General features: G+C 40.4%; 1 protein-coding gene across 2 annotated transcripts in view; it reads left to right on the forward strand.

Annotated features, from left to right (window-relative positions):
- Positions 1-2,361: 2,361 nt before the first annotated feature.
- Positions 2,362-21,113, forward strand: part of LOC131134176 (rho guanine nucleotide exchange factor 26-like) — a 28,543-nt gene continuing 9,791 nt past the window's right edge. For both annotated transcript variants that reach the window (XR_009131360.1, XM_058079131.1), the window contains exons 1-12: positions 2,362-2,510; positions 3,006-4,379; positions 4,670-4,721; positions 4,835-4,977; positions 9,282-9,338; positions 10,357-10,517; positions 13,276-13,428; positions 13,554-13,683; positions 14,099-14,173; positions 15,502-15,591; positions 15,701-15,855; positions 20,267-20,476. Coding sequence is in view for 1 of the 2 variants with exons in the window: in XM_058079131.1 (XP_057935114.1) it covers positions 3,096-4,379; positions 4,670-4,721; positions 4,835-4,977; positions 9,282-9,338; positions 10,357-10,517; positions 13,276-13,428; positions 13,554-13,683; positions 14,099-14,173; positions 15,502-15,591; positions 15,701-15,855; positions 20,267-20,476 (2,510 nt within the window). In the remaining variant the exon portion in view is untranslated. The remainder of the gene's footprint in view (positions 2,511-3,005; positions 4,380-4,669; positions 4,722-4,834; positions 4,978-9,281; positions 9,339-10,356; positions 10,518-13,275; positions 13,429-13,553; positions 13,684-14,098; positions 14,174-15,501; positions 15,592-15,700; positions 15,856-20,266; positions 20,477-21,113) is intronic.

Below are 21,113 nucleotides of genomic sequence, written 5' to 3' on the forward strand. Positions count from 1 at the left end.
CTGTAACCATGGCGACGATCCCATGTTCCAACAAGGAACATGCTCTCCCCCGCCACTGGTTTCATATGCATGTGCGTACATTTGAGGAACCCGCCATATTTATGCTATAGTAAGGGGGTTTGCATGGCTGCTAATGACGTGAACCCACACACACCGGCAGCATTATTTCAGCAATTAGCTGTTCACCCCTCTGCTGTAACATATGGCTCATGCATACGTTCATGAGATGCAAGCCTCGCAGCCTCTTGTTTGGACGCCTCCTCTTGTGTAGCTCAGAGAAAGGCTAGACGAGGAGACGTGTGGGCGGCATCAAGGTTGGGGTGGGGGTACCCGAGCAGCCAGCAGCTCAAGTGGCAATGACTCAAAGCATTAGAGGAGGAAGGAGAAGTACAATCAGAAAAGGTCAGCTTTATTAAATGCCACAAGATGGAGAAAGCCAACGTCTGTATGTGTTGATGCGGGCCAAGGTGCTTTAGATGGAAACAGGCTGAGCAGCCAAAGAATGAAGCCTAATGCAGTAATCCTTGCCCAAGATCACTTCCTGTATACATAAAGCATATTTCATGTGGTTGGAATGTGAGAGTGAGAGTGATGTGGCGTCTAATAAGGTTTTGCACGGTGAAGTGAAATATCTCATCTGTCTTTAGTTTACGTTACAGGATGAACTCGACGTGGACTGGACTTCATTTTCGTGTGAGGTGGATCCATGGAAAGACAGCAAAGTTGCAACATCTCTGCACCTGCAGTGGACAGCTGGGGTGACTCAGTGGACTTATCGTTCTCTCTCAGATATGTAGATCACATTTAAATGCCTTTTTATGCTTGTTTTTCTCCAGAAAAAGGTTCGCTTTGAGGACCTTCGAGACTCAAATTTCACTTTATCACCCATATAAACATTAAGAATGCTATTGCATATCATTGTTATATTGCAACATAGTATTTTTACCTTTTGAAGACACTATCGTACACACATATGTATTGTATGGAGGCCACACTCATACAAGTGATGTGAACAAAATGTGGCAATTCTTTAAAGTGAACAATCAGGAAACTGATTGACCTTTTCAACTGCTGGTCCATGTTGAGTAGGCCTACATAACAATAATAGATAACCCATATATGTTTTATTAATTAGTAATTCAGTTTACACGTTTATTTACATAGGTTCTAAATTCATTTAAGAAAAACAAAATCTGAGCATCACTCTTTTTACACCACAAATCCCAGAATGCACTGCGAAAGGTAAGGTGGCGAACTCGTCTGTTCCTCCTATTGTTTCAATGCAGACTCTCACAACGTATCCATTAAAGTGGACACTCCTGGTTTTACAGTGTACTTAAAAGTGACACAACGCAGTGTAGTTTATAACGCGTCATAGAGATGTCAAATTGTCAAATTTAATGACGTCTATAAAAACTCACGAAGGCTAGTGCTAGCTAGTGCTAGCTAGTGCTAGCTAGTGTGCTTTCCAATTGCAGTTGCAAGTATAGCTCATAGAGCTAACAAAATGACTGAGAACATGCACTGTTTTAGTGCCTAAAAGATCTATTCACTCTAATTTCTATATCGACATATGTCTTCGTTTGGTGATAAAACTCGAAATTAATAACGCATTACTTAACATTTGACTTAAATTCAGTAAAGAAAGTTAATACTATTAACACACACAAGATGGCGCCAGAGCATCTCTGTCCTGCATGGACACCAAACCTGATGCCTTTTGCAAATGGAAATATTATCTTGTGAGGAGGAAGGGTTTAATTACCATTACTAGAGCTTAAGTCACTTCCTTTGTTGAAGGATTAATTGTGATCCTCGAACAATGTAGAGGGGATGGGGGTTGCCCACACACAAAGTGTTGTAAAGTGTGAGGAAGTACTGATAACAGGAAGAAACACTTCAGTGTCTTCAGTGACAACGGCGGCGATGGGCATCCTTGGCACAGTTTAAAAAAAAATACATCACTTTTGTTTGAAATGGACACACAATAGAAATAAAATGCAGTAAATGTCTACACTGTTGGCTACTTTACTTTTACTGTCAATGTCAATTGCGTCATCAGACACACGAGGGCGCTGACACATAATCATATCATTTAAAAAATATTCCAGTTTCGGTCTAAAATATCAGAAACATTTTACATTTGTTGTAAAATGTTACAAAGCAGTTGCCAGACTAATTAATAATGGTTAATTGGTTGTGTAAAATCCCCAAGTGGGTATGTGCCCACCTGGGGTCCACCACACATGAGAACCGGATAGAGAGAGGGGGGTGGTGTCCCCTTCCTACTTGTAGCCCCGCCCCTCTTCCTCACTTGCACACACCATCCAGGAACCTCCCTGCCGGGCCAAACACGCCTGGCTGGCCTCAGACGCGCTCTTTGCCGCGCACTGCAGTGTAGTTTATCGATGCTGCTTCCACACCAAGCCTGGTTTCCACGCACTTTCTCTCAGTTCCCGTGTTGGATTAATCAAGAAACATGAGCCACTGAACGCAGAGTTCCTCTTCAGGTGAATATGCAACTTTAAATACATTGACGGCAAAGTTTAGTCTAATTTCTTAGTTAATCAGTTTTCTGATGAACAATAATTAAGAATCAGGTGTTTAATGACTTTGTTCAGGGGATCAGAAGGAGTAAATGTCTTTTAAGATACAATCTATCTCTAGCTAGTTAAAGGTGTTTGCCTTTGTATACAGTGTAGAAACTATTCTTTTTCATATCTTTTTAATAATAAAGCAGTACCTTTGCATGCACCACCCCATAGGAACACCGTATCAGATGTACTTTAAGTTCTCGCAATGTATACAGTTACAATTGTCAGTTGTTAATGATGACCTTTCACTTTGCTGAACTGCCACCAAACAATAATTTTCCTGCCTGTTGTTGCTCATTCTAAATATATTGCCCTCATCTAGATGTTGCCAGGCTGTTAATGAGTAAACTGTGGGAATTTGGACGCAGCTAAGCTCTCGGATGATTGCTATTCTTCTTTGTTTGCCCTCAGGGCTGAGATCGGCTCTCCGCAGGGCAAGCAGTGTTTGCACTGCGGCCTTCCGGCTGTGACACAGATAGGGAAAGAGGACATCCGAGGACCATGGATCTCGGCAACGACGTGGACTTATCCAACAATAACATCACGCCCTTGTGGAAACGGCGCCCAGACAACTGCAAAATGCCGCAGGATACCATAAGGAAACCACGGCCCAGGAGCTACCACATGAATGGCGTCGTGACGACGGACTTCCCCGTGGAGGAGTGTGCGTTCGCTTTGAGCCAACCGGCGGAAAAACTGGTGGTGACAGCCCCGTGTCCGGGCAAGAATACCGCCGTGTTGAAGCATGTTTTGCACAAACCTTCCAAAAAGTCCAGAGTTGTCCGGAGCATCAGCATCGGGCACATCGCCAATGGACGTTTCTCCTTGTCTAAATTCAAGCCTGAGAGCAGCAGATCTGCCTCACTGGACAACAGAATGCGTAATGGAGAGTACAACGCAGGAAACCACAGCAACGGAGTGACAGTGTGGCCAGAGAAGTGTGTCAGAGATCCTCAAGGACTCATTTCTAGTGTGTTTAGTCTGAGCCTGCCTAAGGAGAAGACGTCGTTCAACCTGTCCCCACCTGAAGGGGTTCCACACACGCCTAACAATAACAACCTCGAACTGTCCTTCTCGTCTCCATCAAGCCCATCTCCTCCAACTAGACGGAGTCCTTCCCACAGCTCCATGTCCAGCATCCCCTCCTTAACCTCCCTCACCTCCTCCGACCCCCCGACACCTCGTTCCTCCTCGCCGCCCATCAGGCAGTCGTCATCCTCGTCCGCCTCCTCACAAGACACCAGGCATGCTTCTTCCTCCCCCTCTCCCTCTCTTTCCCCGTGTATGTCACCCTGTCCGTCTGTGGTCCTCAGCACCCACAGCCCCGCCGCCCTGAAGATGGGGACCCAGCAGCTCATCCCTAAGGGCTTAGCCTCGGATATTCGGCACAGCAAGACGACTTCGTCTGGGCCACAATGCCAAGGGTTGGCAGGGCTGCTGGGGTTGGACGCTTCCAAGAGGACATTAAAAACCCTCAGCATGGTAGAGACAGGAGCCTACTTTTCCACGGGAGCGGGTCACGGCGGGGGCACAGATGGGGAAAATGAAAGCCCGGGGACATTAAGGAGGGGCCTGAGGAGTACATCCTATCGGAGGGCTGTTGTCAGTGGAGTCGATCTGGAGGCGCAGTCGCTTACCCAGCCCGTCCTGAAAGGGTCAGATAGCGATAATAAAACACCCCCGACCAGCCCAGGCAGTCCCTGCATTGTGAAGCCAACCAGCCCGGGGGCACCCAAGCCTGACAGCCCACGGACGCAAACTCCTCCTGCAACAGCGAAGAGCAAGGTGAGCGAATCTGGAGACCAATAAAGATAACGTATTATAAAGATAAGAGTTCAACAACACACTCGCTGACTCTTAAAGTTCACATAATGTGGTACAGACTTCACAGCGGAATCAGGACAAAGCCTTACAAGGACATCTAGTATGTGATGGTTGGAAGACATGATGTCATGCTAGTCAAGCATACACACACACAGAGTGGCTCTGTTTGACAATGACAGATGCCAGCACAGAACAGGTGACAGAGTCTGCGTGTGTATGTTCTCTCATAGTTTATCCCATGTGTGTTTCAGATTCCTGAGAAAAGGAACCGTTTGACCCCTCAGCGGACCTTTGACAGTGAAGGTGAGAGCAGCCCTTCCAGCATTGCATTTCACTCATAACTTGACTTGTTTCTATGCTATTCCCTTGCACACACACGTACACGTATAATCCCTTCTTTAAAAAATGTCTTTCAGAGGAAGAGCTGTACCAGAACTATCAGGAAAAGGCGTTACATAACGATTCTGATGAAGATGCCGATTCCAGACAACCTCAAGCAGATAAAACCATTGTGGTGCAGTACCGACCCATACGGACCTCCTGGAGCCAGCTTAGCGTGGTTAGACACTCTGAATATTACAAACACACGTCAGCTTTGGGCACCCTTTACAGATATTAGTCTCTTGGAACACACATCAAATCGGCGACGTAAGCGACGTTTGCTTTTAACACAACAGGGCGGGGCATAGAGGAGTCTTGAGTGTAACACAACAACTACAATAATCCTGTTTCGGCTTTCGAGGGGTGTGGACTCGAGTCATGTGACTTGGACTCAAGTCAGACTCGAGTCACAATTTTCACGACCTTGGACTTGACAATATCACCAAAGACTTCCAACTCGACTACAAACTGAAACAATTCAAAATCAATTAATTGTACAGTCATCCCTCGTAATATCTTGGCTCCATTATCGCTCCTACGTTATATCATGTTTTTCGAAAATTAATCAATGATCACTGTTTAGTACTAGACGATGGTCTATTATTAGTCAAAACATTTTGAAATACAAGTGATATGGAGTATTCTGGTCACTAGGCAGCAGTAATGTTACCTGGATGAGACATCCATCTTTACTACATTACCCTACCTTGCGATGTAGACAGTCATAGATGCAGAATGTCCTCTAATTCCGCTAGTTTGCTAGCTTGCGGCTGTCTATAATAGTTGTGCTATCCAGTGTAAACAATGAATAATAGAGTAATGGAGACCATAGGATTTTATGTCTACATGGCTCAAATGTTAATTTGGGAGACACTAAATAGTGCTTGGCGGCACGGCCGTCGAGTGGTTAGCGCACAGACCTCACAGCTAGGAGACCAGGGTTGAATTCCACCCTCGGCCATCTCTGTGTGGAGTTTGCATGTTCTCCCGTGCATGCGTGGGTTTTCTCCGGGTACTCCGGTTTCCTCCCACATTCCCCCCCAAAAAACATGCTAGGTTAATCGGCGACTACAAATTGTCCATAGGTATGAATGTGAGTGTGAATGGTTGTTTGTCTATATGTGCCCTGTGATTGGCTGGCCACCAGTCCAGGGTGTACCCCGCCTCTCGCCTGAAGACAGCTGGGATAGGCTCCAGCACCTCCGCGACCCTCGTGAGGAAAAAGCGGTAGAAAAGGAATGAATAGTACTTATGACTTAGCGGGCTAAGATTTGAAGCCTATGCCTTCAACTGTCTTGAGATTTGACTTTAAAGACTTAAGACTTGCAAAATACCGACTTGCTACCACCTCTGGCGTTCACTATCCCCTTTCACACAGAAAGGGAGAGGAAAGTGAGCAGCTTTAATAAGTATTGTCTACATTTTGGGTAAATACAAAGTGGTATTTGTGGAGTTTTTGTAGTATGTCAAAACAAAAAAACAGCATTTATGTAGTTCCAGGTATACTACATGTCGTCATGAAGTGATAACAGAATATCATACAAACTCCACAAACATGGCGGTTGTTTCCAAGAACACACTTCACTCTGACATTGACCAGCATTTTAACCTCAGCTGACAAAGTTCACTTCTTTATAGTCTGAAATTATGGTAATGTCATTGTAGCTCCATTCTTTTGTAATTTCACATGCTGTCTCTTCATCCCATGACTTTATTGTATACAGTGCTTGGAATGCTCTCAAGAATGCTGTCATATCCAGTTGGGTCACAGTCCACAGCGTGCCTGCCTCCCACTGTCCCTCAGTGTGCTCAGCCAAGAGTGCAGGCGTACTTCTTCCTCAAGAGCAGGGAGGCAGACAAGTCAGCCAGACCTCTTTTGGGAGCACTGCTAGGTCTCATGCCAGTGTGCTGGCAAGCTCTCTCTTATTTGCCAGACTGAAGCTATGCATAATATGTAGTGCTTTCATAGGGGAAATGTGGTTGCCTCTAAGTTGCATAATGTAGTTAGGGATTGGAATGGAGGGAGGCAGGGTTGTACTCAATGAAGGCATTGTTTATTCTCAGGGGTTCTCAGCGATGTGTTTACTTGTTGAGATGCGATTAAACATGCAAGGGAAAAGATTGAGGAATTCAGAGATGAGCGTGAACTGTAAATTAAAGGGAAACAATAACATCCGGCACTCGTGCAAAACCATGCGTCTCACCTCATCCATCAAAATCCGCTGTGGCCAGCGAATAGTTAACGGTTTGGATTGTGACGTTGCGATGCTGTCCCTGCAGAAGCCAAGAACCAGACTTATGAGTTGTCTTCATCCTGGCTGCTTTGTCACTCAAGTTTTCATAGTTCTAACATCAAGTCAAACATGTCAGTTCTAGGGGCCTATCATATTACCTCCTGAGCATTATTTGGTAAAATATAGATTTAGGACATGTTCCTTTTGGAAATGCTCTTGAAGGAAAAGTACACTTTTTGGGAGGGGGATTTTGCCCACCATTCACAACCCTTATATGAGACATGAACACACAGCTTTCTCTTTTTGGTGAAACAACTAAAAAGAGGCAGCTAAGAATGCACATAGTGGGACACAACTACTCTCTTTCTGAAAAAACTTCTAAAATGTGCTAGAAACGCTCGATTTTCCCAAAAAATGTGATATAATATTAACCAAGCTACCGTGACATTTGTTTTAATTAATGTTATTAACATTGTACGCCAATATAGTCTCAATGGGGTACAAATCAGGGCCTTGTTGTGCCAGTCCTAAGCCTGGATAAATACAGAGAGTCGTGTCAGGAAGGGCATCCGACATAAAAATGTTGCCAAAACAATTATGCAATTATGCAAATTGAGACCAGCCATGTTGTTTGGTCTTGAGACAGTGCCACTGAGGAAAAGACAGGAAGAAGAACTGGAGGTAGCAGAGATGGCGATGCTGAGGTTCTCATTGGGAGTGACCAGGATGGATAGGATCAGGAATGAGTACATCAGAGGGAGATAAAGTCAGTTATCGGCCAGACTGAGATGGTTCGGATATGTCCAGAGGAGAGATAGTAAATATATTGGTAGAAGGATGCTGCCAGAAAGGATGCGTAGAGGAAGACCAAAGAGGAGGTTTATGGATGAAGTGAAGGAGGACATGAGGGTAGCTGGTGTGAGAGAGACGGATGCAGACGACAGTGTTGGATGGAGGAGATTGATTTGCTGTGGCGACCCCTGAAGGGAAAGAAGATTAACATTGTTACGCCAAAGAACTGCGTTACTTGTATAGTGACACCTTGCCACACCAGACCGGCTGGTTATTGTCAGGCTGTTGTTAGGTTTTTGTTTTTGAGTTTGGAGAAGTCAAGGTAAGACATTCATTTTTAGTCCCACAATGGGTAAATATCAGGTTTACAGCAATGGAAGTGCAAGAGTGTAGTTCAAAGCACACATGAGGAGATGAAGTGCAGGATCGGGGTAATACAAATCTGAAGTTATATCCACGATATACAGCTGTATACTGTACATTTTACACAGTTTTATTGCACAGTTTATTGCATGGTTATTGTACATGATTCTTTTGGAACAGTTTTTATTATCACATCTGACGGTTGGAGCTCTTTAGTGCAGTGAGTCAGTGGGAGTTTGTTCATTATAGGACAGCTTGCTGTCATACTCCTCTTGCCCACCTCATCCACCTGTTCCGGAGGACATCCTCGGACAGAGTTGGCCTTCGTTGTCTGTTTGTTAAAAAGTTAACACTATGCTGCCATGTGAAATCAATGCAGCCAGGAAGGAAGTATTTTCTCAGCTTTTGTTATATCTTTACAACACTCTGAAAAGACAAAGATATGTATTCATGTCTCGCATAAGGATTATGGATGATGTGCAAAAAAAGTCCTTTAATGCCTCCAAGAAAATTGCTCTTTTGAAGAATGCCTTAGTTGACCATGATAAACCTCAAAGGGATACACTATTTACTGGTTTCATGTACTGTATCTTTTTGTTCCCAGTTGGGCTTGGAGCCAGATAGTAGCGATGGCGGCAGTATCACTTCCTGGTATCTTTGCAGCATGGGAAATAGTCTGGGGGGGGGGGTGTTTCCTCACATGAAATAAGCATTCCCCCTGAAGGAGTTAGTAGGTAGTTTCATATTGTGCAGCACTAGTTGGAGGCATTTTAATTTAGCATTGCCATCCTGACGACACAGTCACAGGCGGAATCATTCAATTCCCTTCATTCTCACAACCAAGCAATACATAAACATCCCCCCGCTATCTGCTTTCACGTCAGTGTGTCATCTGTTGCCGTGGATGTTTCCCACTTTGTTGCACCCTTCCCATAGAGTGCTATGTTAAGTGCTCCTCTCATTGCACCGTATATGCTGGGACAACACATGCAGTCACATCACACACTTCCATTCGAAGGATGTAGAGGGAACCCCTGCAAAGCCATTCAAGATAGTTTTACTGACTATGCTTTTTCTCCTTCCTTGGCGTTAGGTCAAGAAAAGTGGCCTGTTCGATCGACTGAGTCAGGAAGAACGCAAAAGACAAGAGGTATGAATTATTACCACTTTTACAATTATTTAGGTATGAAAAGGATTAGACCAGCCTTGTTTTTTCAATTTTTTATTAATTGTAATGTCTGGTAGCCCTTCAAGTATGTTACCTGAGGAATACAATGAACACGACAACATGGAAAACACTGTTTTATCTCGTATAATGCCATAGCTATTGATGTAAGAACTTAAGTGATTTTGGTTATTATCTATGGTTATTAACTATGGAAATGGCTAGAAGTATGCTAAATGACAATCTTATGAGCTATTTTTGTCATCGTCATTGTATTTGTCGAAACAAATGTAAGTAATCATGTTTTCCATGACTGTAGGTGTTACTAAATGACATTATTTCCTCCCATAATATTACAAGTTTTGTCTTGTAAAATGAATACTTTTCTCCTCTTAATATTTTGACTTTATTCTCATAAAATTATAGCAAATTTCTGCAATTTTTAAATTTCCATCTGTTTTTGTTTTCCCTCCTCTTATTTTCTTCTTGTAATTCGGACTTTATTTTGATAATATTTAAACTTTATTCTCATAATAATATAACTTTTTCCCCAACCTTATTTTCCAAAAAAAATATAAATGTAAATTAAATAAAAACTTAATTAAAATTTGTTTCTCATTTTATAGCTTTATAAAAACATTTATTCCTTTAATATTTTATTATTTATTTAATATTTTATAGCTTTATTGTGCTAAAATCTTCCTTATAATATTACCAGTTTATTCTCGTAAAATCTCTACTTTTTTTTGTTATACTACAGCTTTTTTAAAATAGTTTTAATCTTTTTTTAATCTGGTAAAATTTCAGCTTTTTTTCTATTTCTGTTTTTTTTCCAAATATTTCAACTTTTTTCCTGTAAATCTTTTCCTCATAACGTTATGACTTTATTCCTATAATGTGTTGATTGTTGATAATATGTTTTCTCCATATTACTTTTTTTCTCATTAGACTACATAATGTTTCTCTTAATAGTTTGACTTTATTCTCACATTTCCTTCTTCAGGCCATCTTTGAGGTGATCTCCTCAGAGCACTCCTACCTCCACAGTCTTGAGATTTTGATCCGAATGTTCAAGAACTCCGCGGAGCTGAGTGAGGCCATGACCAAGACGGAACACCACCACCTCTTCTCCAACATCGCTGATGTCTGTGAGGCCAGTAAAAAGTAAGAAATATCTTTTGTTGCCAGTAGACTAAAACAAAAGGGCTGGGATGTTTTTTGGCTTCTTACGTTGGAGTTTGTGGTGTTTTTCTTTGGCCAACGAGCCGTATAATTCCACTTTAAACACTTAACACTTGGTGGAGTGCACAGTGAGGTGTCTGTAAACAAGTACATTTGCATTCTTTCAGTCTGGATATGTCTGGACAAGCTCACATATCATTGCAATACTTGTTTTTTCTGTTTTGGTCAGCAGTTATGAGCCCTATGACCGCATTTATCCATCAGGATTTAGAGTGCAGGCATGAGACGTTTAATGACATTCACGGCCTGGTAACAATAGACCTTTAAATCCTAATGACTGGGCTGGAAACACTAAAGTAGGACATGCCGTGAAAGCTGAAACTGGTGAAAACAGCCGTCTGCAAGCTTGCTGAGCGGATAAAGACAGCCATGAACGTTATGGGGAATTGAGTTAATGGGAATTAATGACAATTAATCGGAATTACCTGGACATTTGGGCTAGAAGTTTTCTTCTTTAGTGCCCGAGTAACCAAGATTGTGCTCCAGGATGTACTTATGTTCATCCTAATTATCTATTGTATTTAGACATGCATTCGTGTATGTTACATTTATTCTTCCCTTTTGCTGACATTGCTATGATAGGGACACACAAACAGCATCCTCTCTGAGAAGCTAAGATATGCAAACGGCTCATAGCACCCGTCAAACAAGACAACAGAGTTGGAATTTGAGTTGCTTGTTCTCTCCACACCCTGAGGCGGTGGTGATGCTGTCAGTGCGTGAGTGTTTTACACGCAGGTGTGCTGCTGATTGTATTTCAATAAGACCCCAGGATATGAGCAACCCCATCTGCATACTAGTGTTCTTCACATTATTATGCAAAGAGCAGTTTCTCACTAGGGATGCTTACTGAAACTCAGTACCATAATCATATCTGTCATGGGCATGTGGAATTAAGGGGAATTTATCGTGAACAGGAACAGGTACAGGAACACAATAAAAAGGCATTGTTTTTGGACTAAATTTGCACGTTGAGCCAATGTTAAAGCACTGGCACCATTTCAAAAGTACCTTTACCCAAGCCTATTTGTCACATGCATGTTTGTCACCATATTTGTTTTTCATAATTGCACATGGATGTCCTTCATTTTCACAACAACGTGACGCGATAAGGGTGTGTGTCCTAAAAGGCAGCCCACATCCTTGACCAGTTAAAACCTATACTATAGTACTTGAACAGGGAGGCCAAAGGGGGGGCATTTTTTTAATTTAGCCATGGCATATTCTAAAAATAGAATTTAACAATAAATTAAAAAAGGGTGTACTCAGCCTCTCCCCAATGTCAGCTGGGATAGGCTCCAGCATCCCCCGCAACCCTAGTGAGGATAAGCGGCATAGAAAATGGACGTATGGATGAAGGGATGGAAGAAAACAAAAAAAGCAGTCATTTTACTTGAATCAGTACATTTCAATTATACAATTTTATAATTAGAATTTTAAAATTAATTCATTCAAAATATATTAAATATTGATTAATAAATTATAACTTTGGATATTAGAATCAATATTGGATATTAGAATATTGATATTAGAAAATATTATGGGAATAAAGCCATAATAGTACAAGAACAAAAATTGTATTACATTTTATGACAATATAGTAAAAATATTAGGATAAAGTTGAATTGTATAGAGAAAAAAGACTTGTATACAAATAATAAATCGGTAATTTTTGGACATGTAGGTCAGGGAAAAGTTCTAATATTATGAGAATAAAGTCAAAATGTGGGCATAAAGTCATATTCATTAGTGGAAAATTGACCAGAAGAAAGTTGAAATAGTTGGCAAGTTAAAAACAACAGTAATGGAAAAAACAACTGTAATTTTATGAGAATAAAGTCAAAACATTAAGAGAGAAAATGAGGAAAAAAATTTGCAAGTTACAAAAAAACTTGTCATATTATGTGGAAAAATAATATAATTTTCATAACATTTCACCTATATGACCAAGCTGAAATCAAGTTGTTTTTTTAATAGAAAGTATTCTTTCACGCTCCACTGTGTGGCCTCGCTAGAGGAATGTATGGACATTTATGGACACATGATGCCTTTGATCCTGTGTGGCCAGTCCTCATTAGGAAGGCTGCAGCATGAAGGGCAAAGGGGGGGCTGCCAGAGAGGCATTGTCTCCTATAGATAGCCAAAGTGTTTGGGGTGGCACGGGGGGTTGCTTTTCACGAATGAGTAGAAACCACGCAAGCGGCCAAAGCCTGTATTTGTTGCTTTCCTGTTTGCCACCTTCACATCACATGCTAAAAGCCCTGTTTTGCCTTTGTGTCATGCTGTTAAAGTCACCATCTGCTGGTCCTCAGGAAGAGGAAAGGCCTATGTGTTGTGTTTCATGTTGGGCCATGACTATTTTTAAGAGGCAGGGAGTTCCTCCCTTGTGATCTTAGTGTAGAAAGGTGTTGGGGATGTTTCCTGCTTCCTGCCCCTTTTGCTCTGCACTGTTTTGCAACGGCGCCACTCTCTATGGATGTTTAGTTACTACTTGTAGAACCCGTTTACCTGGGACTGCAGGCATCCTGAGCCAGTGACATCCATAAGGCTTGCAGTATTATACTCCACAGTCTCCACATTGTAAACACAGGAATGTAAAGTGGAATAAAGCCATGTCATGCTGGGAAGAGCAGGATTAAATGGCACGCTAACTTGCTGATGACGCCTCCCCTGCATGTAGGTTCTTTAAGGAATTGGAGGAGAAACACCAGCGCAACATAGTAATCGACGACATCAGCGATATCGTTTGTAAGCACGCCAAAGCCAACTTTGATCCTTACGTCACATACTGCTCCAACGAGGTCTACCAGCAAAGAACCCTGCAGAGGCTCCTGTAAGTGGCTGCACTCACAGAGGCTCTTATCTTATCTCCTCCAGAATGTACTACTCTCACACTTTGACCTTGGGGATTTGCTACTTTTTCCTCTCCGCTCCACATTCTCTTCCTCGTTTTCGTAGGTCCAAGAATCCAGTTTTTAAGGAGGTGCTGACCAGGATCGAGGCCCACCCTGAGTGCAGGAACCTCCCCATGATCTCCTTCCTCATCCTGCCCATGCAGAGAATCACGCGTTTGCCCTTGCTCATGGATGTGAGTGTGCATGAGCTTTGGAATGAGGAGACTTTGAATCTTATGCAACTTTTGCAAACCACATACAGGCCGTGTGCTTGAGCTCACTAACCTTCACCGTATTCAGGTGACCTTACCGTTTCCCTCAAACGATCCCTACAATTTGGCTTCTTATCTTTTATTTTTTCCCTCGTTCTCCAAGTGTCGGTTATTCTCCCATTTCCTTTCCCGTGCTCCACTGTCACCCTCCAATAAGTTGTTACGTAGCGTCTCCCAGGAGTCCACATGAACGCTTCTGGAGCCTGAGAAACTTTGGTTTCACTTCATTTGCTTCTCACAGCTGCTCTGGAGTTGCAATACGTTATCAGGAGGCCTGATAAGGTGGCGTGTGCTTTTAAAGGTGAAATCAACACACTTTTTCTTCCGCCTCCCGCAGACAATTTGTCAGAAGATTCCCAAAGACTCAGCGCAGTATGAAGAATGTAAGAAGGCCTTACATGCTGTCAGCAAGGTCAGTGGATAACATCCATGTTTTATTTTTATATAATATATATATATATATATATATATATATATATATATATATATATATATATGAGAGAGAGAGCAACAAAAATCAATCCAAATAATAAAATGAAATTAAAATAAAGTAAATCTGTTCATAAATATGAAAATACAACATAAAAATAGTGAAGATTCGAAACCAGGTCTTCCCGATCTCCTGACTGTGTGGCCTACATGCTAACCACTCATCCACCGTATGTCCCGTCTGCCATCATAATAGCGTAGGACAAACATCAAAACAAGAGTTTCATACACCTCCGTCTAACAACGTAATAATGGGTTAAAGGGATTCTCAAATTGGGTCATGGACCCATTCTCGTTCTGGGTGGGTCGCAACCAGCTTGTGAAAAATTGCAACAGATTTCTATTTATTTATTTTGAAGTAAAATTAAAATAAATAATTAAAATAAAAAGCAATATTTAGTTACCTTTCTCTTTTATTTTCCCTCCTCTGATTTTTTTTTGTAATTCTGATTTCCATAATATTTAAACTTCATTCTCATAATAATATAACTTTTTTCCCCCAACCTTATTTTCCCAAAAATTATAGATGTAAATTAAATAAAAACTTTATTCTTTGTTTAATTTGTTTCTCATATTATAGCTTTATAAAAATATTTTTTCCTTTAATATTTTATTATTTACTTAATATTTTATAGCTTTATTGTGCTAAAATCTTCCTTAAAATATTACCAGTTTATTCTCAGAAAAATTGCAACAGATGTCTATTTATTTATTTTGAAGTAAAATTGTGCAATATTTAGTTACCCTTCTACTTTGTTTTCCGTCCTCTAATTTTCTTCTTGTAATTCTGACTTTGTTTTGATCATTTTTAAACTTCATTCTCATAATAATATAACTTTTTTCCCCAACCTTATTTTCCAAAAAAATATAGATGTAAATTAAATAAAAACTTTATTCTTTGTTTAATTTGTTTCTCATATCATAGCTTTATAAAAATATTTTTTCTTTTAATTTTTTATTATTTATTTAATATTTTATAGCTTTATTGTGCTAAAATCTTCTTTATAATATTACCAGTTTATTCTCAGAAAAATTGCAAGAGATGTCTATTAATTTATTTTGAAGTAAAATTGTGCAATATTTAGTTACCTTCCTCCTTTGTAAATATTACTGAAAAGGGACCCAAACACTTACAGTATGAACCTGTGTTTAATATAGAAGATGCCTGGTCTAAGCTAGTGTTATTATGCTTACTACATAGCTGAAGAAGTAACATAGATGTATGTACTTTCTATATCTGTGTCTGTGCAGGTGGTGAGGAAATGCAATGAGGGAGCACGCACCATGGAGAGAACGGAGATGATGTATACCATCAACTCCCAGCTGGACTTTAAAATCAAGGTAGCGTTTTTATCATTTAGTTGTACACAACATGCACGTCCGTGTATTATACGACTATGAATGCTGCAATAATGACATTGACCAAAGGTCTCCCCCCTCGCCCCTCCAGCCTTTCCCCCTGGTCTCCTCGTCCAGGTGGATGGTGAAGAGAGGAGAGCTGACGGCCTTTGTGGAGGACAACGGCATCTTCCTCAAGCGGACGTCGCGACAACAGGTGTACTTTTTCCTCTTCAACGACGTCCTCATCGTCACTCGAAAGAAGAGGTACGTGCAGCATGGAGTGAATGTGGTGTGTGTGTGTGTGTGTGTGTGTGTGTGTGTGTGTGTGTGTGTGTGCACTTAACTTCCTGCTGATTTGAGGCATTTGGTTTGCACTACAAGTGTTTGGACTGGACTGGGACTGCAGATAACGTCTGTCCATCCATCCATCCATCCATCCATCCATCCTTCCATCCATTTTCTATACCACTTGTCCTTCTGAGGGTCACCAGCCAATCACATATCTCACACTGTGCACCAGTGGTGTGCAAACTTCCAGCAATGGCCGTGTATTGAAAAATGAAAGGATCCAACTTTACCTTTAATGATTAAAGATGATTGAAAGATTAACTGTATTGGCAATATATTTTTTTCTGGTAAAAATCCGAAATACCAGAACAAGGTTATTTGCCACCGTAAAGCCGCAGGTGTCAACATTCCCTGTTGCCTTCAAAGCGTGCTTTTTATGCCCCATGAAAATGCCTTCCTACCCTTCCTTCTCACATGTCCATTCTCTGGGAGGGATTGTCTTGCCCGACATGCACACTCAGAATTCCTAGGAATCATAAGAGGGCGGGAAAGAAAATGAAACATTCCATATGATGTTGTTTCTGGGAATGGGATCTGGAAAGGCAGATTGCTTCGGCGTGTGCTGTCCAGCTTGTGTTTTTGGAAGAGGGCTTTTGGGAAATGGGAGTGTGAATGAGAGAAGCTGTTAAAATATTGCTTTATTCTGCCGTGTCACGCTAGTCTGCTACCCTAGTCATGTTGAAGAATATCCAAGCTATTTTATTGTTCATGTGATCCAATATGGCTAAATACATGTTCCGAAAGAGTCAACTTGCCGACCAATCTTCTTCAAACGTCCAGAGATGTTTGTCTTTGAAGACCAAATGAACCGATGGTGAGTTTTTTTGTTTGGACATGACCTTGAGATAGAGGCGCTGGAGGCTAACAGTGAAAGACAACAGTTTGTTTGACATAACAGATGCTTTTTCCTGGATCCAAAGTGGGAGTCATGTCTTGGAAAGCAGACCCTGTGTCACGCAGCATGGAGGCGTTACGTTGCGTTGTTGGACTGTGCAGGAACACTTACATAACACTCAGCATCCACAGCAGCTGGCTTCTCTCCGCTTCCCACTTTTTACTCAATGTTCCGTTTCCACGTTCGGTATTGTTATGTTTTCACTTCTTTCCACTCTTCATGGTCGGAACCTTGTGGCCTGACTTTTTAGTCCATAACAATCCCAACACTCTTTCTCCCTCTCTTTAATGTGACCACCACAGGAGGGGGGTATAAAGTGTGGTCCGGGAGCCACTTGTGCCCCGGTGTGCTGTTTTCTTTAATTGGCTCATTCTAAAAATATAATTTACCAAGAAAAAAAGGCAAAAATCAGTAGTAATCTGACAAGAATTAAGTGGAAAATATTAAGAGAAAAATGTTGCAATTTAGTTAGGAAAAAGTCTCCATTTTGTGAAGAAAAATAATGTAATTTTAGTTGTGTAAAACTTAAAGATTAAATACTTTTTTTTATCTTTTAAAAAGTTATACAAAACAAGTGAAATTGTCCTTTTTTTCACGGAAAAAGTTACAACGGTCCAAATATTAAGACAAAAAAAATGCAGAGAAAAAAAAGCTGTGATTTAACAAAAATAAATTTGTAATATTTTGTGGAAAATTTTAGTATCGTAGAGCTGAAATATTAACCAAAAATATGTTTTTTTTTCTCAACTGTCCTCCAGACTCGACTGTAATTATGAGAAACAAACGGAACGAAATAAAGTTTTAATTTTGGGGAAATTATAGTAGGTAAAAATATATTATGGGAATAAAGTCATATTCTAACATGAAAAAATGTTGCAATTTTACAAAAACAAAACAAAAATAATGTCATTTTAGTAGCATAGAGTTGAAATATTTAAGAAAAAAATACATTTTCTAAAGTCATAATATTATCAGAAACAAAACAAAGTTGTAATTTGGGGAAAATTTTTTGGGGAAAAAGTTATAATAATATTATGGGAGTAAAGTATAAATATTAATATTAAAATTAATATAAAAAATAATATTTAAATATTAAAGTATAATATTTAAAAGGTTTAATTTACAGATAAAAAGTTGTTTTATGAAAATAATGTATTTTTTTACATAATATCATGAGAAAAAACATTTTAGTAGCATAAAGATGAAATATTAAAGAAAAAGCTACTTTATTATTTTAAATTGGAAACAGGGGTAAAAGGGGTAAAATAGGTTGGGGAAAAAGTTCTGATATTATGAGAAATAGGGGCGATTAACCTTAGCATGAAATACTCATCTGCAGTTCTTGACTTGACCCCCTACCTAAGTTCTGCTGCATTTTAATCATTTCTTTTTACTTGTACGGCCATTTTAACATGACCGTTCACGTTTTGGCTTTCCTGTGTTTTGCATGCTGCAACATTGGTGTTAAAACTTAGTCTTTCCACAGTATTGTCATTTCAGTGTGTTCCACCCACTCACTCACTCACTCACTCATGCATGAAAACCAGGCAGGTTCCCCTCCCACTCTGATCCCCTATGAGCCATGCCAATGGCATTCCAAACATCTCACCTGTCGGGTTATCAGTCATGAAGACTCCCATGGAAGCTTTTCACAGCGGCTGTGATGTATGGGATACGTATGGGATATGGGATAAGACATTTTCTGGAAATGCTTTTTTCCTGCCTGCCATTTATCCAGGCCATCACAGGGATACCTCAGACTTTACTGCACATTCAAATGATCCAACAAAGTTTATTTCGATATGACGTTTTTTTTTTGTAGTATTCATGAGCTGATCATTAACTTACAAATACACAATGGCTATGTTTACATTTTCAGCTTGAAAGTAAATTACACTTAAAAATGATAGGCGGAGCCCTGGAGCTAAAACCTACTAAGCCCCCCCCCCATCCTATCTGTCTCCTATTAAGTTTTAATAGTTTGGCGTCCCAAACTCTTGCCTGATTTGTGAACAAAAGGTGGGGCCGAGGACAGGGTGGCAGTTAAAGCTCAACTTGTGACCCCATTCTTGTTTCGCGTCCTCCTCATAGTTCAAGGTTTATTTACAGCGTTACACGCTCCTGTTTGTTTTGGAGCTACCTTTACTTGGACACGCAGCACGTGTACCTAAATGGACACGCTGGCTCGCACAAAGCTGGTTCCCGTCCAGCTCGGCCGCCCTTCCAGTCTGGGGTTGATAAAAGGCACATGGGCTCGACTTAAGCTCCTGTTTTTCAGCACACTGCGTAAACATACATGCACACTTTGCTTTAAGAGGTCCTACAAATTGGCTCCAGATGTTTCCTATCGGCCGTGCAGGCTCGTAGGCAAAAGCTTATACTCGGGTACAGGTACTCATGGGGGTGGAAATGGCTCATTCTTTATTGTAAATGTGACACATCATTTTGCTGCTCATTTATAAGCCTCTTTGGGTTCTTTTTATTAACCATGTACTAGTGCTTCGCTCTCAGGGGGATCGAGAAACCTGACCTTAAAACAGGCTTGTCCAAAGCGCCGCATTCTAAAAACATAATTTAAGATGAAAATGTAAAAAAAAAAAATGAAAAACTGGGAAAAATCAGCAGTTATTTTAGAAGAATAAAGCCAAAATGGGAAATGAGGAAAAATAATGTAATTTTAGTCACATGTTGAAATATTAAAGAAGAACAACAATTATGAGAAGCAAAAAAAAAAAACAAATAAGTTGTAATTTTGGGAAAATTTAATTGGAGAAAAGTTATATAATGCTAGGGGAATAAAGTATAAATATTATGGGAATAGAGTCGTAATATTACATGAAGAAAGTAAAAAAAAAAAAAAGAAAATCTACAGCAAATGTTTTTTTAATTAAAAAAAAATATCATAAAAAAACACACAACACGAGAAACAAAAATTGGGTTGCAATTTTTGAAAAATGATGTGCTAAAATTCAAATATTATGAGAATAGTATGAATATATTATGGGAATAAAGTCATAATTATTTATTATTCCAAGAAAATTTACAATAGGAAAGTTGATATAATTGGAAATTAAACAGCAGAAATGGAAAAAAAACAGCTGTAATTTTAAGCAAATAAAATCCAAATATGAAATATAAAAAGTTGCGGTTTAATTACATGGAAAGTGAAAGTTGTTTTAGTAACAATTCACCTTGATGACAAAGCTGAGATGCAGTTGAAATATATATAGTTTCACTTCTTAGCATATCTACAAGTGTTGCTTTCCAAAATATTAAAGTGTCAAAGTTGCATTCTTTCATGGATAAGTTTGGACCTGTTTTAAACTAACAAAGTTTTATGTGTACAGTAGGTGGAAGCAAATAGAATGTGTTCCACCTCCTTCCTCCAAATGTAAAATAAACGTCTTTCTCTTCTTCTTCTTCCTGTCCCAGCGAGGACAGCTACTCTGTAATCGACTACGCTCTGAGGGACCAGATCTGGGTGGGCTCTTGCCAGCCCGAGGAACTCAACCTGTCGCCGGTCCGCAGCACCGCCAGCATGCTGAGCTTGCGGCAAGCTGGCGCCAACCATCTCTTCCGACTGCGTTTCCTCAGCAACCACTCGGGTGAAAAGGTGCCCATGATCTTGGGGACGGAGTTAATGTGAGTACTTCTTTTGTATCGCACCATGTACCTGCAGTATATACGTATACTATCTCCGAGAAGTGAGTCAGGTTAGACAGCCATTACTGTCAAACTTAAAGGGATAGTTGACATCCCCATCAGCAGTGTAGTGCATCAATGGTGACTTACCCTCCCACCTTGCCCCCGTGTTTAAGAAAGTGGCTAGTTGGTGGGGTCTTTTGGTTGGTTGGACTTTTTCCCGATCGTGACAGCTGTATACAACGCGTATGTGTTCATTCCGCCACAGGAGATATGTCATGTTACACATATCGGTATCGGCTGATATCGATATTGGAAATCGAGAGTTATCGACATTATTGGCATATCGGTTTTTAGCAAAAAAGCCAACATCCCGACATACTTACAAAAAAGTAAAACATTTGCCTCACAAAACTGGCATCCATGAAAAAGTCTGTCTGTATCACTGCACGCTTCCGACAGCTGTCAACTGTGGCGCACTTATTGTTACAATTTAAATTTATGGGAGGGTTGAAATAGTTGGAAGATTTTACAATAAATCGCAGACATGAAAATACCAGCTGTAATTTTACAAGAACAAAAAAAAATACAAAACAAAACAAAAAAATCTAGTGGCGCCTTGGTTAACATCCACCCC

This window comes from Doryrhamphus excisus, chromosome 8 (genome assembly GCF_030265055.1).
Source record: "Doryrhamphus excisus isolate RoL2022-K1 chromosome 8, RoL_Dexc_1.0, whole genome shotgun sequence".
Classification (NCBI taxonomy): Eukaryota; Metazoa; Chordata; class Actinopteri; order Syngnathiformes; family Syngnathidae; genus Doryrhamphus; species Doryrhamphus excisus.